This window comes from Monodelphis domestica, chromosome 2 (assembly GCF_027887165.1).
Source record: "Monodelphis domestica isolate mMonDom1 chromosome 2, mMonDom1.pri, whole genome shotgun sequence".
NCBI lineage: Eukaryota > Metazoa > Chordata > Mammalia > Didelphimorphia > Didelphidae > Monodelphis > Monodelphis domestica.
In genome coordinates, this window is record NC_077228.1 from 26770660 (window position 1) to 26790856 (window position 20197).

At 43.6% G+C, this 20197-nt stretch overlaps 1 protein-coding gene across 4 annotated transcripts in view; it reads left to right on the forward strand.

The window, feature by feature from the left end:
* The window catches only part of NRDC (nardilysin convertase), a 79563-nt gene that overhangs the window by 51791 nt on the left and 7575 nt on the right, over positions 1-20197 (forward strand). For 3 of the 4 annotated variants that reach the window (XM_001362225.4, XM_056815140.1, XM_056815142.1), the window contains 7 exons: positions 509-629; positions 714-772; positions 5069-5123; positions 11721-11825; positions 13546-13669; positions 14266-14352; positions 14862-14981. In XM_001362225.4, coding sequence (XP_001362262.3) covers positions 509-629; positions 714-772; positions 5069-5123; positions 11721-11825; positions 13546-13669; positions 14266-14352; positions 14862-14981 — 671 coding nt within the window. The remainder of the gene's footprint in view (positions 1-508; positions 630-713; positions 773-5068; positions 5124-11720; positions 11826-13545; positions 13670-14265; positions 14353-14861; positions 14982-20197) is intronic. The other variant, XM_056815141.1, reaches the window with a different exon arrangement.

Genomic DNA, 20197 nt, shown 5'->3' on the forward strand with positions numbered 1-20197 from the left:
GCTTTGGTTATGTCGGGGAGTTTAATGTCTTCCTTTTTGAAAGTGAATGTGATTGCTTCACATTTAGATTTTAGTTTGATTTGGAATTCACCACACACTTCTTATGTTCAAATAGCCTTGGGATGGCAGATTTTAGAAATCGGAGACCGTGGTGTCATTTTTGTTTTCAAATTGATACATTGGTTTCCCTTTATTATGCATTTATTTAGCCCTGGGCTTATCCGGCCTTTGGTGTAGGTCACTAACAAAGCAGGTTGACAAGTGCTGTCAAATAGATCCTAGAGGGGGAGGGGTAAAGTGACTTGATTTGGGTCACGTTGACATTATGGGCTAGAAATGGAACTTGATCCCAGATCTTCTGGACCCCAGGACTAGCCTTCTATCCACTCTACCTCTCATTCTTTTATGAACAACTATGATTTCCTGGTTAGACCTAGAAGTATTTCAGCTAGCTGGTATGTAATGTCACAAGTTACTAATTCTGGAATATAAATTGTTTTATCTGTAGGTGCTGGGCTCTTGCATTATTTGGTGGGAATGGTGAGACGGGATTTGAGCAAAATTCTACATATTCAGTGTTCAGCATATCTATTACATTGACTGATGAAGGTTATGAACACTTCAACGAGGTAAAAAGTTTTTATTGTCAAGATATTTTCTATTGTCTAACTATCGTCATATTCAAAGAGCCTCATCAGATATTTTGTTTTTAGGTTGCTCATACTGTGTTCCAGTATTTAAAAATGCTACAACAACTAGGACCTGATAAAAGGTAAGAAGTCGTTCTCAGAAGGATGCAGGAATTGCCTTAGGAGAGGTGGGAGGTACCCAACAATGGGCATACCCTTGTCAAGTTACTGAGCAGTGAATACAGAGTAATGGGTGTACTCAGTAGCAGATGCCCCATTGTAGAGGTACCAAGCAGTAGGTGAAAGAGACCTTTGCAGATCGAAAGCTCTCATTGGTGGACCATTGGCCCCAGTCATTCTGGAGTTGCTCTTTTTTCTTTTTTAGGGGCACCACTTGTTCAGAGTCTTGACAGGTGGATGTCTCCTGCTATCAGTCTTATGGTCCTCCTAGGCTTTGTTCTTCCATTGTTCACCTCAGCTGTCACTTACCTCACTGTAGTTGGCTTCTAAATCTGTGTGCCGAGCAGCTTCCTGTCTCTTTACTGTTTCCTGAATATTCCCCTGCTGCTATCCTGAAATCACTTGGTGGGCAGGGCCTGATTCCCTTTTGTGTCTCTCTTCTCAGTGTGTGATAGAGACCTGGCCTAGAGCAGGTGCTCAGTGAAGCTTTGTTGACAAATTGAACTCTGGTTACTCCTCATCTGGTCCAATGCTTGCTCATGTCTTTCTCTATCCTCTCTATATCAAGTAACAAAAGGGATAGTCTGGCAAGAGGTGGTACTTGAGCTAAGTGTCCAAGGTAGGACTAGAGGTTCTAAGAGATGGGAGCATTCCAGGCAGTGCACAATGACAGAAGAATTTCAAATGCTAAGGATAACAAGAAGTCCCGATCTGTCTGGAGGAATGTGCTTTTAGCTCAGAGCTTGATTGGGAATGACTTTAAAGACTAGACAAAAGAAGTTTTATTCTCCTAGAAATAAAAGGAGGGATAGCTACATGGCTCAGTGGAAATTGAGAGGCAGAATAAGAGATGGAAGGTCCTGGATTCAAACCTGGCCTTCAGACACCCTCTAGCTCTCTGATCTGGTCCAATCACTTAACTCTAATTGCTGAGCCCTTACTGACTGCCCTTCTACTTGGAACCAATATTCAGTATTGATTCCAAGACAGAAGGCAAGGGTTTAAAAAAGAAAGAAAGAAAAGCAAGCTGCTGCTGCTACTTCTTGAGCAGGAGAGAGACAGTCACTTCCGGACTTTAGAAATATAATTGTGGTAGCTGTATGGAGGATGATTTGGAGAGAGTGGTGGCCTTGAGATTTCTCTGGTGAGAACTGAAGGGTGCCTGAGCCAGAGTGGGTGGGATATAACTGTGAGACATGTTGAGGAAACACACATTGGAAATAAGTAAGGATTGTTCATGACTTGCAGTGTGTGAATCTGTTTAGCTGAGAGGCTGGTAGTGAAGTCCTCAAGGGAAACTTTAGAGGGAGATTTAGAGGGAGATTAGGCATTTTCATTTTTACACATGCTGAGGTGGTGATGGAGGCCAGGAAGTCAAGAAAGTGATTGGGTTTGTATGTATAGATTTGGGAGTCATCTGCTGAGAATTCATGGGAGCTATTGAGTTCATGAAGAGAAGACAGTCCAGTGGGTTCAGGATGTGGGTGAGGGAGGGACCCAAAAGGATTGGTCAGGCAGGAGAAAGAGGAGAACAGTGCAATGTCATGGAAAATCTAGGGAGGAAGGAAAAGGTTGTCAGTAGTGTACTCTACTCTGGAGAAGTTAATAATCCTCATTGTCACCACAGTAATAGATAATATTTAAATAGTTTGGAAAGTTTGTTATCTCACATGCTCTTGTGAGTTTCTCTAAGCACTTCATAGTCTTATTTGATCCTCACAAAAGCCTTGTGAGGGCGATGCTTTGATTATTCTCATTTTGCAAATGAAGAAATGGAGGCTGAAAGCAGGTAAGTAACTTGTCCAGGATCACATAGCTCTCGAATGTCCGAGACAGCATCAAACTCAAGGCTTCTTGATTCAAAGTCCAGCACTCTAGCCCCTATACCAGCATTGGTGAAGGTTTTCAAGTTCTTGTGGCCAAATTGCAACTTCAAGCTGCCTTGTGAGCCCCTTGCATTACCCCAGAGAGCAGAGGGAGGAAGTGCTTGCTTTGAGCAACTGAAAAATGTCCCTGGGCGCAGGGAAGAGGGGGAACAGAGCAGCTCCTCTGGCTCAGCACATGTGCCAATACTTCACCAACACTGCCCTATACCATCCGTATTTATAGTCTTAAGATAGGTGTGGATGAGAAAAAAAATCATTAGATATAGCAATAAAGAAATTACTGGTTATGTAGGAAAGAACAGTTCTCTTATGAGTGATAAGAACAAAGGTCAGATAAAAGGGAATGAAAAAGGAATGGGAGGTGAAAAAGTGGAGGCAGGAGTATGGATAGCTTTTTGTAGGTCTTCATGAAAAAAGGAAATGAGATGAGATAATGCTGATATGAAAGGGGGTGTGGTAGGGTGGTGAAGTCATGTTTTTTTAAAGATGGTAGAACTTTGGCCATGTTTCTAGGCAGGCAGTAGGAAATGAGCCTCTATAGATAAGAAGTGAGAGAACTAATAGAGAGGTGAGGAGGGGAGATGCCTACCACATGGCTTAATGGCTAGTAATTATCACTAGTGCTTTGAGACTTGCCAAGCACTATATATAGGCTTTCTCATTTTGATCCTCACTATATCCCTGGGAGAGAGGCTATGATCATCCTTTTTGTATAAGCCAGTAAGTATCTGAGTAAGGTTTTGAACTTGGGTCTCCCGAAATTCAAGTCCAGCACTCTGTTGACTACACTATCTATAGCTGCTTGAAGAGTTCCAACTAGAATATCAAAAGAAGTTTGACTAAGGACCAGTGATTACACTTGAGGGAATGGGGCCCAAGAAAACTTATTGATGGGTTGGCTTGAGCTGTACCTTTAGAGAGGGAAGAAGAATTTTCATAGAAATTTAGGGAAGAACTGTTGTAGGTATAGGGGAATGATGCTCAAAGGCATCAGTGGGGACCGAGGGAAGACTGGGGAAGACCTATTAGTCCTTTTTTTGTTGGCAAAATGTATGGAGAGAAGACTTTGGAGCCAGATGGGGAGGAGGGTCTTGAGTTCCAGGCTAGTGAATTTGAATTTTATTTGGTAAGCACTGAAGGACTCCTGAAGACTTTTGAATGCCATTATTATAATGTTGTGTTTGGCAGGGGAGGTAGAAATAAACATTTATAGGGACAGTTCCTATTATCTGCCAGGCACCAGAAAGAAAAGAAAAATTGTAAGGATGAGACCAGGAGACCAGTTTGAGGATACTTCCCAGTTGGCTAAGTAAGCCAGGGTAATGGGAGCCTGAATTAGGAGGGTAGCAGTGGGAACAGAAGAGCTTGATTGGAAGCACTATTGGAATGGGAGAATGGATTGGACAAGACTTGGCAGCGAGTTGAATGTTGGTGGGTAAGGGAGCAGGAGAAATCACATGTGATTTTGAAGATTAAAATCATACTACCTTGAGGAAGAGAGGCCAGTAACAGACTTGGATATATTAGAAGATCATGCTTAGTTGGGTGGTCAGAAGGCTGAATAGCTTTTTGGGGGAGAGACATGAGATCCATTTTAACCAAGAGCCATTGAAGAGTTTTGAGTAGCAGCCTGGCATGACCAGGACCATAAATGAGGAAGATGAATCTAGAAGTAATTAGGGAAAAGGTGAGGTGGGAAAATCTGTTAGGTAAGGATAATATTCTGGGAGGTGGCAGCAAAAAATTAAATGTAAAAAGTAAAATGATCTAAATGGGAATATGGAAGAAGACATCAATACGTTAACTTGCTAGGAGGTGCCATAATGTCTAGAGCACTGGGTCTGGAGTCAGGAAGACTTGAGTTTAAATCCAACCACAGACATTTACTAGTTGAGTGACCCTGGCCATGCGACTTCACCTTTGTTTGCTTCAGTTTCCTGACAGCTAAATAAGGATGATAATTCTAGTACCTACCTCACAGGACTGTTATGAGTCTCAGATGGTATTTTTGTAAAGTGCTTAGCATAGTGCCTGGCACATAGTAGGTGCTTAATATGACTTGTTTGCATCTCCTACCCATTTCAGTAGAGTTTATGGGACCTGTTAATGATCAGCTAGGAGTAAGAAAAGTCAGAGGATACTAAAGTTTCAATATGGGAGATAGAAAATAGTTTTTCTAAGACAGAAATTGTCTGGTGAGGATGAGGAATCGGGTGAAGGGTAGAGTTGTTGTTGTTGTTGTATGTGTCCCTCTTGTTTCTTATAGCAGCAAAGCCCTGGGAATTCTGAGGTGGAGTTATTCTAGTATTCCAGGAAGAATTTTCAATATTCTTTGGAAATGTGATGCCCTCTAACTATAATTCTTTTTTACAGAATTTTTGAAGAGATTCAGAAAATTGAGGATAATGAATTTCATTACCAAGAACAGGTACTGTGACTCAAGCTTTTTTCAAATTTGATTCTTGTCCCCATTGAAAGGATATATTAGTTTTCATTCCATCACATTGGAAGTTTTCCTGGCATTTTAAGTGTGTCATTCCCAGGTCCACCTAAACTTCATGGAGATCTGAAAATTAATTATGTAATTAAATGAATAGTGACAAGATTGGTGTGTTTTTCCATTAGACAAATGACTTAGTTTCTGTTTCTTCATCTGTAAAACAGTTCAAAATGGGTTGGCACTCACTGAAGTATTTAGCTCTGTCTCTTTTTTTTCTCCCTACACTGTCATTTGATGACTTCATTTGCTCCCAGGGCTTTAATGATCCTTTCTTCCCTGGTGACTTCCAATTCTAACTATCTAGCCCCATTCTTTCCTGAGCTTCAGCACCTGCCATTGCACCATTTGCCATATGATTATTTTAAACCTGATGTCCCATAGGCACCTCAGACTTGGCCCTCTTCAGCACTTCCCTGGCTTTTTTGAAGGTGACCCCATCTTTCCAGTTTTTCAGATTTTTAACTTTGACATTATCACTTACTCCTTATTTCCAGTTGACTGCCAGATCTGGCTTTTTTTTTTTTAATCTCTTGCATCTGACCACTTTTCTTCCTCACACAGTGAGTGCTTTGGTTCTAGCCCACATCACTTCTCACCTAGATTATTGCAGCAGCTCCCTTCTGGATTTTCTTCCCTTTAATGTCTTCTATCCTGTCTACTGGTACCATGATGATTCTTCCAAAGTGCAGCTATGATTCTCCGGGTCACTCCTATAGAGGCTTCCTTTTAGCTCTTTCTTTGGTTTCGCATGGAATGCAAATTACTATTGGGGCAAGTTGTTCTTCTGGTGCTCCTTTCCACAGCCTCTGTGGATGTAGGTCCTGGGGGTTTTCCAACTGCCTCATTAACTCTTCCCACATACTAAGAATTTGCACAGGTTGTGTGGAGAAGAACAGCATCTCCTTGAGAGTAGGGGCATCTCCTTTTATTCATCTCCCCAGTGTTGGTCATATAACAGGCACTTTAATACAGATTTCCTGATTGACTGATGGACCAGACTTAAGAGTCTTTAGACTTAGTTTGAGGGTGGGATTCCCTACCTGGGTTATGCCAACTTGGGTAGAGTTCTTTCTTCTCTGATTCTCATTTTTTGCATTTATGAAAATGGGGATAATAATACTTAATTCCTTATGAGGGCTGAGAATGAGCAAGGTGCTTTGTAAACCAAAGCATCATAGGAAGGTGAATTAGTATTATTACCAAACATGGGCACTAGTGGACTTGGCAGAGGCAAGAATGGAACTAAGCCTCTTTTAAAGGGCATTTTTCCCAAGGGATCAGTGACAACATATCCTACAGATAGATTTAAGTCAACTTTATGGAGATACTACTACGAGTGTAGTGGAACAAGTACTGTTCAGGAGAACAGTGTCTAAATTCTGACTCTAACAGTAACATATGCTGTATGGGACTTTAGATGCGTCATTTCTGAATTGATGGTGTCGGGGACCATTTGGGGCTGGGGATTGTTGGCACAGCAAACTTACTATCTTAAATGCTCACACTGGAAGTAGGAATCAAGTGGTGTGATGGAAGGGGTCTAGGCAGGTTTTTGGATAGATCTGGGCTCCAGTTCCACCTGGACAAGACCCTGCGACAGGTGAGTTCTGCTCTACTTTGAGCCTTTCATGTTCTAAAGACACTTTGTTTGCTCTGATATTCTAGAGTATACATTCTAATTCCCTGACAGTTCTGATAGCTTTTCCACATTCTTTGTTCTAATATTTCTTTGTGACATTATTCAGGGCCTCCACCATGTAGAACCATCAAACTTTCCAGTTTTTCTCATACTATTGCAGAATGAATGAATGAAAATGAATGAATGAATGAATGAATGAATGAATGAATGAATGAAAAACACATGTATTAAGTGTTTACTATTTGCCCAAAACTGTGCTGACTGCTGAGAATACCTGTACAAAAATAAAGATAATTCTTGTCTTCCGGTAGCTTATATTCTCCTGACTGGGTGATAGATACATTTTGCTGTGTTGACCAACTCAGTGCCTTTATTCACATGCTGTAATAAGGTGATATTGACTTTTTTCTTTAAAATTAAAAAAAAATTTATTGATATTTTCTGTTTCTTGTATTATCATAGTTATTCCAAGTATCCTATCCCCCCTTCCCAGAGAACCATCCTATATAACAAATAATGTATCTTAGAAAGGAAAAGATATCCAGCACAACTTATCAGTACATTGAAAAAGTTCCTGTTTTCCCTCATCTCCAACTTTTGTCATTTTGCCCTTTTATAATTTTAACCAATTGGATAGGTATGAGAGAATATCTCAGAATTGTTTTGTTTTGTATTTTCCTAATCAGTAATAATTTAGAGCAGTTATTCATATATGTGGCTTTGATTTCTTCATCTCAAAACTGCCTGTTTTAAACTTTTGACCATTTCTCTATTGGGGAATGGCTGATACTCTTATACATTTAGTCTATACAATATCAGAGAAATTTAATACAAAGATTCTTTTCCTATTCTACTTCTATTATATACACACATGCAAATGTGTGCACAGACACAGATAGATAGACAGACAGACAGATAGATATACTATGTGTCAAATGCTTTGTTAGCCTAGGCAAGGGGGATACAAAGATGAAAGAGCCCTTGTCCTCCAGCAACTTACATTCTATTCTTTTTTATATTCTATACAAAATGTCTGTAAAGTAGCTACAAAGTCACACAGGGAAGGGGCACACGCCTACCTTGGGGGGAGAGTTCTTGCAGACTTCCCATAGGAGGTGGTCCTCAACCTAAGATCTGAAGGAACCTAAGGACTCTTAAGAGGCAGAGGAAGGCAGAGGGCATACTAGCTGGCTCCAGGCATGGAAGTAGGAGCTGCATTCTCTAAGAAGAGGCCAGTTTGACTGGGATTGAGTGTGTGTGAACAGAACACTGTGTGCCGAGCCTTCCAGGTTTAGCAGAAGCAATATAACAGAGGGCTTTAAATGACAAAGAGTCTATATTTTAGTCTAGAGATTATAGGGATGGTAGCTTTGTGAGCAGGGAAATGATATGGTCAGACCTGTTTTTCAGAAATATCAGTTTAGCAGCTATTTGGAAGATAGATAAAAGAGAAGAGGGGAGACTAGAGATAGCTCAGTTAGGAAGTTAGAGAATTTTGGTTGAATGGCTTGAACTAAGGGAGTGGTAGAGTTAGGAGAAAAGGGCTTGGGGATACCTGTAAGAGATACTGAGAACATAGAATTAACAAGTCTTAGTGATTTATTTGGAGTGAAGGTGAAGAGTTAAATGAAGATTCTGTTAAACTTAGGTGAATGGGAGAGTGGTGTTCTTAACAGAAATCGGGAAGTTATGAAGAGGGAATGGCTCTTTGGGGAAGGTAATGACTTGTATTTATGTAAGTTTCAATTGCTCTGTAGGCAGTTGGATAATATGGAACAGAAAATAAGGAAAGAGTGAGTAGGGCTGGATATTTCTCTAGGGCCATGATGGCGATCCTATGGCACTGGTGCCCAGTAGCCCTGTGGGAGCACACAGGTGGCAGAGCTGGAGGAAAGCAGAGAGCTTGGGCCACTCCCCTTCCCCTCTCTATCTACCCTCATTGAAGATATTCCTCACTTCACCCGCCCCTCGCCCAGCAACCCAATGGGAGCGCTTTCTCCCTCCCGTGTGGAGTAAGGGGGGGGCACTCTTGGCACTGGGTTCATCATCACTGATCTAGGAATTGGCAGGATACAAGTGGCAGTTGAATTCATGGAGTTGATGAGTTCATTAAGGAAGACTAGGGGGCCTGCTCTTGAGCATACCTGAAACTGGCCAAAGAAAGAGGAAAAAAGTGTTGATATACAACATTACTGTTAGCAGTTCTTTTTGTAGTGGCAGAACATTGGAAATTAAGAGAATGTTAAGGAATGGCTGAATAAATTGTGGCAGATAAATGTGTAGAGATGGAAGGAACCTTAATTTCTATCTCCCAGTTCCCCTGGCTTCCTTCAAGCCCCAGCTAAAGGATCATATCCCACAGGAAGCTTTTCCTGACTTCTCTTAATTCTAGATTCTTCAAATCTATTGAACATCTCCAATTGAGTCTATCTCTAGCTTGTTCAATGTCTGCACAGCGTCTCCTCTGTTGGGGCTATGAATTCCTTGAGAGTAGGCATTATCTTCTCTTTCTTTGCATCCCCAAGACTTAACATAGGACCTAACTGATAGGCACTTAATAAATGTTTACTAATTGATTGACTATGGTATCATTTATTGGCCTGGTTCTATTTACTTGGGAATGTTTGGGGATTTTTGCTGAAGCCAAAAGATGACATGTGAAGACTAGTAGATGAAACAGAAAAAGTTATAGAGGGCCAGCCAGGTGGCTCTGTGGATTGAGAGTCAGACAGGAGGTCCTAGGTTCAAATCTGGAGGCATTTCCCAGCTATGTGACCCTGGGTAAGTCACTTGACCCCCATTGCCTAGCCCTTACCACTCTTCTGCCTTGGAGCCAATACACAGTATTGATTCCAAGACGGAAGGTAAAGGTTTAAAAAAAGTTGTAGAATCTCAGAAATGCATAAAGTATATGTCTGGTATTGTATAATATCAGCATATTTTATCATACACACAATTTCTTTTTTAAAGTTTGTGAAAAGAATGTGAAAGTCAGCAGATGACACACAAAAGCTAGAAATGTTAACATTGACCTACATATAGTCTGTGACTAAGTACTTAACCCAGATTTTATGATCAGGTATGGTAAACACCCCATAAACGAAAAGAAAAAATTCCTACTTCTGTGGTATGAAGAGAAGGCCAAAACATTTTACTTGGATTTTCCAGATTGCAAGGGCACTGCACCCCTAAATGTAAAAGGGATGCCTGTATGTTATAAAGGCTTGACTGCCAGCACTCTACCCATCTGACCACCCTGCCCCTAAAATACTAACAGTTTTCCTTAGCACTTTATATACATGATCTCATTGGATCTTCATGAACCCCCGTGACAGGTGCTGTTATTTCTACTTTACAGATGAAGAAACTGAGGTTCAGAGAGATTCTGTGCCTTGGCCACCTGAAACAGCTACTTGGAGTCTGAGGCAGGATTAACTTGGGTCTAGCATTCTCTCTCACACCTCCTAGTCACCTAGACCATGCCAGCAGATCAGAATCACAGAATGGGAACATTGGCCATCTCGTCCAGCCCCTCCATACCTGAAAGGAACAATGCCAGTGATGCTATCCCAGTGTGGGGCCATCCAGCCTGTTTGAAGGCTGGTCTCCTCAGGCCACCCATTTGACTCTGGGACATTTGTAATGGGTGGGAAGGTTTTCTAGACTCGGCCTCTTTTCCTCTCTCCCTGTCTCTGCCCTCTGGGATTAAGCAAAACAAGGCCAGTGCCTCCTCCCACCACACCATCCAAGTGATCTCTGACAGTGATGTAGGCCTGGAGGGGATGCTCTCAGATAGCGATATGGTCCCCCTTGGCTTCCTCCATCTTTTTTCCTGTCCTTCACTTTCTCCCCAGTCCCTATAATCAGAGGGATACTCTTTAACACATAGCCAGGCTCCTTGGCTGCCCAAGAGTTGATAACATGATTTTAGGTTATGTAGTGAGCCATAGGTTGGAAGAAAACTTAACTAGGCCAGGCATATCAGTCTAGACATCTTATATTGAACCAGGTACAGAGCTATTTAACAGTGGAGTAGGGGGAGAAGAACCTGGAAAAGCCTGATTTAGCCTCAGAATCCCTGGCTAGAAATGTAAACATTGCCATTTCTCATAGGTGATTTAGGGCACCTTCCTCTGCCTGCATTGTGCCTCAGTTTCCTTATCTTTAAAATGAGGAAAGAGTAGCTTAAAAGGAAAAGGAATTTATTCATAATAAAGCTTCAGTTCCATATAGAATACTCATTCTGTTCTGTGTATGTGGACATGGTCATTTTATTTGTCAGAATAAATCAAGGGAAGTTGAATAGAAGATTTCGAAGGTCCCTTCCAGCTCTGTCTCTCATGCCTTATAGCTGTGCCTCCATGGGATCAGTAAGCATTTGTTAAGCTTCTGCTATATGCAAGGCACTATGCTAAGCACTGGGGATATAAAAGGAGGGAGAGAGAAAGGAAAAGATGTACTTTGGAGCTGCTTGGTGATCCAATGATACATTTCTTTGTAAACCCTTATCTTCTGTCTTAGAATCAATATGGCATATTGGTTCCAAGGCAGAAACACGGTAAGGGCTAGGCAATGGGGGTCAAGTGACTTGCCCGGGGTCACACAGCTAGGAAGTATAGGGTCAGATTTGAACCTAGGACCTCCTGTCTCTAGGCCTTTGCTCTCAATCCACTTAGCCACCTCATAATATATTTTAGAAAGGGTTCAGTGTTGGTTTGGCTCTTGTTGGGATAGACAGAAGCTTGCTTTGGAGGTTCAAGGATCAGACTGTTGATCATGCCTTCAGGATGGTGAGCTCTCCAGACTTGTATGGGGAGTGGGAGAGACCAGTGGTTAGAGATGTTGACGGTGACGTTCTGGTACTAAAGGATGCTGCTTGTCCACAGACAGATCCCGTTGAGTATGTGGAAAACATGTGTGAGAACATGCAGCTGTACCCCTTGCAGGATTTCCTCACTGGTGACCAGCTGCTGTTTGAATATAAGCCAGAGGTAGGTTTTCTGCTTGGTGGGGTGGCGGGGGGAGAAGAAGGAGGTCGGAGGAGAAAGAGGGAGTTCAGGAGGGAATGTGGCCGTAAACACTAGTTCCCTGAGGAATTGGTGGAAATAGGGAAACTTGTATAGGGTTAGATCAGGTTTCTTCTTCCTTGTTGTCGTTCATAAAACTTTGGAAACATTTTATTTATCAACAGTTGTGTATTGTGAGCTATCCCCTGAGTTGAGTCCTTTTCCCCTGTTTTATTGAGTTATGAGGGGGGCCCGGGGTTCTCCTTTTCAGGTCAGTAGAGTACAAACAGCTGCTTCTTAGCTCTCCCAGGCCTGGACCCCAGATCTGGACTGTGGGTCTGTCATTCAAGAGCCACTTTGGGTGAGTTGGGAAAGGCTGCCACTAGGGGCCGTATGAGCTCATAAAGACATGGCGGAGAGTGGCTGTGCAGGGAGAGTCACCTCAACAAAGTCATGAACCCCTGTATTGAAGCACTGCATTGGCATTCTGGAGCTGTGCACAAACAAATTAAAAGTCTGCCCCCAACCCTCCAATCGCCGCATCTATTTACAAAGGCATATTAAATCCCAACTATTGCTTGATTTTGGAGCTGTGTCTGCCATATCAGCTGGGATTCTTTAATTATAGAATAGTTTTATTTTAGCTTTCAAAACTTCCACCATCCCCTGCAATCAAAATTGAATGAAATTGGGACTTCAGGAAAGCCAGAGGCTTAATGTAGTAAAAATAGCCCTAGCACGAGTGCAGAAGCCCCTGGATTCACTAAGTGCTAGTCAGTGGGGGAGAAGCCTTACCCCTGGGAGGGGAGGTCCCTCAATTCATGGTCTTCTCATTGAGGGAGATGCTAGCAGCTCCCTGAAGAGCTGGAGGGCACCTAAAACAGCCTACACTTCGATGTCACATTGTACCTGTGGCTGAGGACACAATGAAAGGTTCTTGAACCTATTACTTTGGCTTCTTGATGCTGGCTGCATTTTTCTTTTCTTTAGAAAGAGTGTCTTTATGTTGCCAATAATGTTTTACTTCCTAGGCTTACCCACAAAAGTCAGTCCCACCCTTAGTGTATCTGAGGCTCTTAGGAGACCAAGAGTCCTTAGTGTAGTGGGCAGTATAGTGGTTCACCCCAAAAGGGAAGACATTCATTTAGTTTCTGCTGCCTCGTGAGTTGTCAGTTTTTGTGGGCTAGCTGAGGACCTTGGTACTACTCATCATTAGCCTGGTGGGGGAAATGAACTCGTAAGTCCTCATTACCACCTTCTAAATGAGCGTTTGGCAAGTTGGGCTGCCTTTAGACCTAGATTGATTTGATCGTCATTTAAAAAAACGTTATTGATTTCACCAGTATAGACAGCTTGCTTCAAGCTTGGCAGCCTCCCTGTTCTATCCCAGTCTGTACCTGCTCCCTATTTTAGGTTCAGAGGGATGCCTGGGACACTAAGAGGTAAAGTGACTGGGCTAGGACCACTCAGCCAATGTGGGTCAGAGGTGGGATTTTAATCGAGGAAGTGGTCATCTTGGCTCTGAGGCTCTGTCCATTACACCATGCTGCCTCCCCTAATTCATCATTAGCAATCAATCAGCAAGCATTAATGATGCCAGTGAAGATAGCAAAAGCTTATGGAAGTTATTTGGGCTAATGAATCCTTGTGTACTTTAGTAGGAATGTATCTTGGATTAAAATGAAGTGTTTTTTTGTTGTTATAGATTATTACTGATGCCCTTACTCAGTTAATCCCACAAAAAGCCAATCTTGTCCTGCTGTCTGCTGCTAATGAGGGAAAATGTGACCTCAGGGAGAAATGGTTTGGGACTCACTACAGCATAGAAGGTAATGTGGTGGGCTGTCTAAGGATGCAACGCAGTTTGTTGATTGCTCTCCCCTTTAGCTCTGAAGCCATTAAAACTAGGAGGGGCTGTACTTGCATTAAGTCATTCTTGCAGAGATTTTTCCTTATTCTGCTTTTCTTTCCCTCATCTGAGCCCAGGCTGCCTCTTACCTAATCTTAAGTCTCCGCTGCATGCTAGAGTGGCTCCCCCATAAGAAGTCCTGCTCACACTGTGCTGTTGTACCCATGCCTCCTCGGGTGGGCACTGAGTCGTGATGTCACCACTCTGTGGCATTCTGTTTCATGGGGGTGTATTCCTCTGTGGCTCTTGGACCTGGCTGTCCCTACCGTAGCCACCTCCAGGAGAACAGGACATCAGCATTGATGGGGAAGTGGTGCTCTTCAAGCTTCTGGCCAGCTGGGCCTGGTCTTGCTCTTCGTTTTCTCCTAAAATAGCAGCTCCGAGAGTTGCTGTGAGTTGAGAGGCAGCTTCGGTGAAGGCAAAGACTGCCTCGGGTCTGCTGTAGAGAAAGATGAGGATGTTCTTCAGAGGCTCCTGAAGCTGCTGGTGCTTTCATCTGACTTGTTCCCTCTACAGATATTGAAAGAAAGTGGGCTGACCTGTGGAACAGTGACTTTGAATTAAATCCAGATTTGCACCTTCCTGCTGAAAATAAATATATTGGTGAGTGAGCGAGATGCACACTGGGCACTGAGGCTTCTAGAAGACTCATCGGAGTGATCGAGGAGCCCTTGTGGACTGTCCAGTGCTCAGGAACAAGCCTCATTACTCGAGGCTGGCCTGTTGGGCCTGCTGACACTTTGGCCCAGTGACTGTAAGCTCAGTCCTAGATGAAGGCCTTCCCAGGTGTCAGCAGTGTAGTTACAATGTCACCTATTTCCCTAGGACTTAAAAGCTTTACCCCAAGTGTTTTCTTCCCCACAACCTCGATGTAGTAGGGAGTGCCAGGATTGATAAGGATTCAGGAGCTCAGAGGGTTTGTGGCTCCAAGTCCCCGGATCACCCCGATAACAGGGCTGGGATGCCAATCCAGGTCTCCCGACTCCCCATACCCGTCCAGAGCCCCTGGCCAGGCCCCCGCTGTGTGCTGTCGAGGCGTTCGTGGCCATTCCCAGGGGAGCCCACTGAAAGGAATGATGAGCATTTTCCTTTCTCTTGTTTTTTTCTGTTAGCCACGGACTTTGCTCTGAAACCTTTTGATTGCCCTGAAACAGAGTATCCTGTCAAGATTGTGAACACTGCACAGGGCTGCCTGTGGTACAAGAAAGACAACAAGTTCAAAATCCCCAAAGGTAACAAACACTTCCTGCTCAGCCTGCGGGCTGACAGCCTGGAAGCCAGGCCTTCTGTTCCCAGTCTGCCCTTTGCCTCCCTGCCTAACTACCTTCCCACCCACCCTGGCCCCCAACCAACCAGTGAACCAGCCAATCACTAACCAACCCCCTCTTCCTCAGGATTTGAGCTCCAGTGGCAAATTGGGGTCTTTTGTACTGTTGATTGAACAGCATCTAGCCTTTGTATAAATACCAAGTGAAACCATTTTTTATCAAGACAGATAGGTGGCACATTGGATAGAGTGCCAGGCCTGGTGTCAGGAGGTCCCGGGTTCAAATCTGGCCTCAGACACTTTCTAGCTATGTAACCCTGGGCAAATCACTTAACTCCATTTGTCTAGCTCTTGCCTTTCTGTCCTAGAGTTATTACTAGGACAGGAAGTAAGAATTAAAAAAAAAAAAAGAATTTTTAAGGCTATTTTTATTTTTGTGTGTCCCCAGCACCTAGTACTGTGTCCAGCATGTAGTGTAGTGTTTAGCCTTACATACTAGTGTTTGCATTTTCATGTACAACCCTCTCCTGTTCTACAGCATAGATGGAAATGTTTTCTTTATTTGGGGTTTTAAAGTTCAGAATAAAAAAAGAAAATGAAATACACCCTAGGTGCTTGAGTAGTTGTTGATTTCATCACTTTCATTTCCCTTTTAAAAATTATATTATTGAATATCAGTTATGAATTTGAAGATTTTTAAACAATTGCCAAATCAAACAGTCCTTTCCTCATGCAAAGTAGAAGTGAAAAGGGATTATACATGAACCCAGGCGTCTTTCTGAAGTGAACTTAGGCCTTCCTTTCTAATCCATCAGGCAGCAAGTATTTATTATGTGCCGACTGTATGCAGGGCATTGGACTGGATCTGTACAAGAGAATAGTTGCTGGCCTCAAGGAAGTCCTAGTTATACTGTGGATACAACTTGAACATATGTTGGTCTATACAGAATATAGACAAAGCAAATACAAGTGAACTGTGAGGGGAAAGTCTTCCCAAGCTGCTGGCAGCATCGGGGGTACCCCAGTAGGCCTATTACAGAATCTGAAGCTGGAAGGAAACCAGGGGTTCCAGTCAGTCAAGAATGACTCACTCATTCTGGCCTAGGCACTGAGGAGACAAGTAAAAAGCACAAACAGTGACTGCTTGCAGGGACCTCTTAGGTATATGATAACTTCAGCATGGAACCTTCCAAGATGTCCTGCTTACTAACCTCCCTTTCCATTCTATAAGCCCCTGCCCTCCGTTAAAACAAAATGAAACAAATGTGCAGAGTCAAGTAAAATGCCTTCCTCCATTAGCCACGTCCAAAAAATGTGTGTCATTCTTCCTCTTGAGTTGGCCACCTCTTCGTCTAGGGGTGAGTAACCTCAACGTGGCCCTCTCTGCTGCTTGGCAATTTTGCCACACCTCCCTTGTCTGCTCACTCTCCTGGTCTCGACCCCAATGGCTCTTTCAAACCTTTTCCACCTTCTTCAAACCTCCCTTGGTCCCCTTCTCCCCATTATCTCGGCTGAGAACCTTGCCTTATATTTTATAGGAAAAATTGAGGCTGTTCATCATGAGTTCCTTCCTTCTCCCCTCTTCCCCATTCCTCCTCACCTCGGCCACTCTGTTGAAGGGGCCTTTTTCCTTTACTGAGGCTGGGTTTTGAATCTAGGACCCTCCCATCTCCAGGCCTAGCGCACTTCTGAGCCACCTCGCTCTGCAACCTGAGTGAGTGTTTTGTAAAATATATGAATATTGTTTATTTATGTTTAAAATATATTTTTATTTTTCAGTTACATCTATAGAAACAATTTTTGACAATTGTTTTTTTAATGTTTTAGAATTCAAATTTTTTCCTTCCCTACCCTCTAGCCCTCTCCAAGATAATGATTATAGATTATGCTCATACTTTCATGCAATTAATATTTCCATATTGCTTATATCATAATAGAAGTCCCATCTCACACATACAAAATATAGATCAGACATAGAAATGTCATGAAGGGGATGTAGTGGAAGTTGGCCTGCTTTGATCTGCCTCAACTTCCACCGATCCCTTCTTTGGTTGAGGAGAGCCTTCATCATGAGCTTCTTGTGGTTATCTCGGAGACTAGCTTTGCTGATAGTGGTTCAATACTTCCCAGTTGATCATCGTTCAATATTTCTCTGATGGTGTAGTGTGTATTCTTAACCTTTTTACAGTTTCCTACGTCTTTCTTTCTGCTTGGAAGCCCTAATTTTGAAATAGTCAACAAGCATTTACTAAGCATCTACTACGGGCAGCCAGGTGGTACCATAGTGCAAAGGGTGCCTGGCCTTAAGTCAGGAAGACATCATCCTAGAGTTCGAATCTGGCTTCAGACTTAACCAGCTGTGTGACCCTGGGCAAGTCACTTTAACCTTGTTTGCCTTAGTTTCCTCATATGCAAAATGAGCTGGAGAAGGAAATGGCAAACTTCTTCAGTATTCTTGCCAAGAAAATTCCAAGTAGGGTCATCAAGTGTTAGACATGACTAAAAAATGACTGAAATGTGACAATTTCTGTGGTCATCATTGGAAATAGCAAGCAAAATGCCTGTTGCCTCATTCCCCTAAGTGTGTTTTTATCAAATGACTGGCCAGAATTGGGTATTAGAAATGCGAGTTGTTTGCCCTTCAAGGGAGCTCTTAGCCCAGGCCAGCCAGGAGCCAGTGCCCACCAGAATTACCCATGTCCTCACTCAAACCAGTGCTGGATGCCCTTGGTTCATTTGCTTGGCCTTTGGCTCCTCTGCCTTGTTCTGTGGAGGGCGGTATTTGAGATGGCTGTGAAGTCCCTTGTTGCGCCAGCTGTCACAGGTACCTGAAGAAGTGAGAGCACAGTGTGGGTTCCTGTCCTCTTCCTGGGGAAGTGGAAGAGCCTCAGTGGTGGCCCCTTCCCATGCAGAGGGTGTGTCTTCCCCTCTTTCTCAGAGGGGCACTTCCTCACCCGTCTCCAGCCCTCTGTCATGGGTTTCGGCTTTTTTGCCTCCTTTTCCTTTGCTTTTCCCTTCATGCAGCTTTTCTGGACTTTTACTGAACCTTTGGCGGCGAGGGGTTTCTTGACTGAACCTAATGGTAGTGCGCAGTTTCTCCAGCTCGCTTAATTAGCCTTTTTTGGTGAGGATAACTGCTGTTACAACCTTGCAGGCCCTTGGAACACCCTCACTCCACAGGTGCTTTGGAGGGAGGGACCTGTAAATGGGGGGCTCTGCCCCTCTGAAGGAAGGATTCCTGGCCATAGGGCCGATGGAGAATGGCAGGGGCTGTGACTCGGTCAGATGGGGGAGGGGGGCCGTTTCCCCTAGCCAACAGTTTCCTAGGAAAGGACAAGAATGGAACTGAACAGCTTTGATTCTGTGGCCTCCTGGACCCTGAGGTCATCCATCTCTTTTGCAAGCGTGGTAGCATTCACGACCTCTGAAGTAGCTATCCCCCCACGAGTGGGCAGCTTGTCCCCACTCTCACCTTCCCAAGTTAAGTCAGTAAGCATTTACCAAAGAACCTACAGCGTGCCAGATTGTCTGCTAGGTGCTGGCCTGCAGAGAAAGAGAACAGTCCCTGCCTTCACGGAGCAAGACTGCAATCAGTGCCTAGATGAGGACATTCTGGTGGGGAAGAGAAAGCAGTGATACCTTTGGGCATTAGGAAAAGCCTTGTTCAAACCTTGAAGGGAGAAATAGGATTCTAAGAGGCTGAGTGAGGAGGAGGAGGAGTGCATGGGGTGAGGGTTGGGCAGGAAGGTGGCGGGTGGAATGCCCAGTTTAGTTGGAATGTCAGGACGTGAGGTTAGGGACCCTAAGGGCCCAGCACAGGTATCTATTTCCCCGGAGGCAGCAGGGTGCCCCTGAAGCTTACTGGGTCTCTGGCAGCTGTGTGGAGCATGGATTGAAGAAGAGCCGGAGGTAGCGGGACCAGGCAGTGAGAGGGCTATAAGAACGGCTTGAGGGATGCCACGTTTCTCATTTGTTCAGGGATCAGGAGGGGAGTGGAAGGAAACTCATCGTTTTCTATTTGAAATGTGTTTAGGTTGCCTGACCTAGTCCAGAAATTGTTCTTTGGAGAAGCCTATGAGTGCTTCCCGTGAATGCTGGAATAGAGAGCCAGATGCCCCCGGAGAGGCTGATGTGGGGCTCTTCCTGGTTTTAGGGCAGGCCTTTTCTGGGGAAACCAGACTCCAGGAAGTAAGCAAAGGGCTGCTGTGGGAGCAGATTGTTTTCTTTTCAGTTGGGTAGAATCAGATCCAGGCGTGGCTGCCACTCCTGAGAGAACTGACCCTGTGATTTATGTGTCTCCTTTTTATAAAGAGAAAAACACCACCAGAAGTCCTGAAGGTTTTAGTCACCCGGAGGTTGTCTCAGAGTAGTGACCTGAGTGACATCCTAGGATTGAAGAACAAGCAGTTCCCTTTGTATCTCTTCTAGGGTCTCATTTGTTAAAATAATATTAATAATGAGAACAATCTTGAGCTACCAGTCTTTGCAGTTGACCGTCACCATTGGCTATTTCGGGGTTCCTGTGGTATAATTCAACCTTGTTTGTGTCTGGGGTTCCAGGCGAAGAATCCCTTTTCTGATTTGTATCTTTAAATGCTTAGAATAAAATCAAATCAAAGGGTTATACCCAAAGGGAACCAATGCTACTGAAATACAGACTGATCAAAATACTTAAAAAAAGTCACAGGCTCCGTCTTAAGAACTTCTGTTCTGTAGCAGTTCTTGGTTCCCAATTGTCTATTGTATTAAAGGAACAGTAACATTATTAAATATTCCTAAGTAAGTAGAAGACAGACTCCTTGACAGCTGGATTTGGTTTTTAAGCCTGGAATGTTCTCCTGTTTCCATTTGTACGATTCCTCTTCACCTTCATTCAGTTTCTTGACTCAAAATTTATTTATAACCGAATATTTCTCCTCAAGAAGTGGAGAAATGTAGAATAAACAGGAAAGGTAGACTGGAGCCAGTATGCAGAAGGCTTTAAGTGCCAGCTAGCAGTGTTAGGTTTGATCATAATGGGAATAGAAAACTCCTGGAGTTTGTTGAGTGGGGATTATTTGAGTGAGAAGGGAGAAGCCAGTTGTTTATGCCCTCACCTTCCATCCTAGAATCACTACTGTGTATTGGCTCCAAGGCAGAAGAGTGGTCAGGGCTAGGCAATGGGGGTCAAGTGACTTGCCC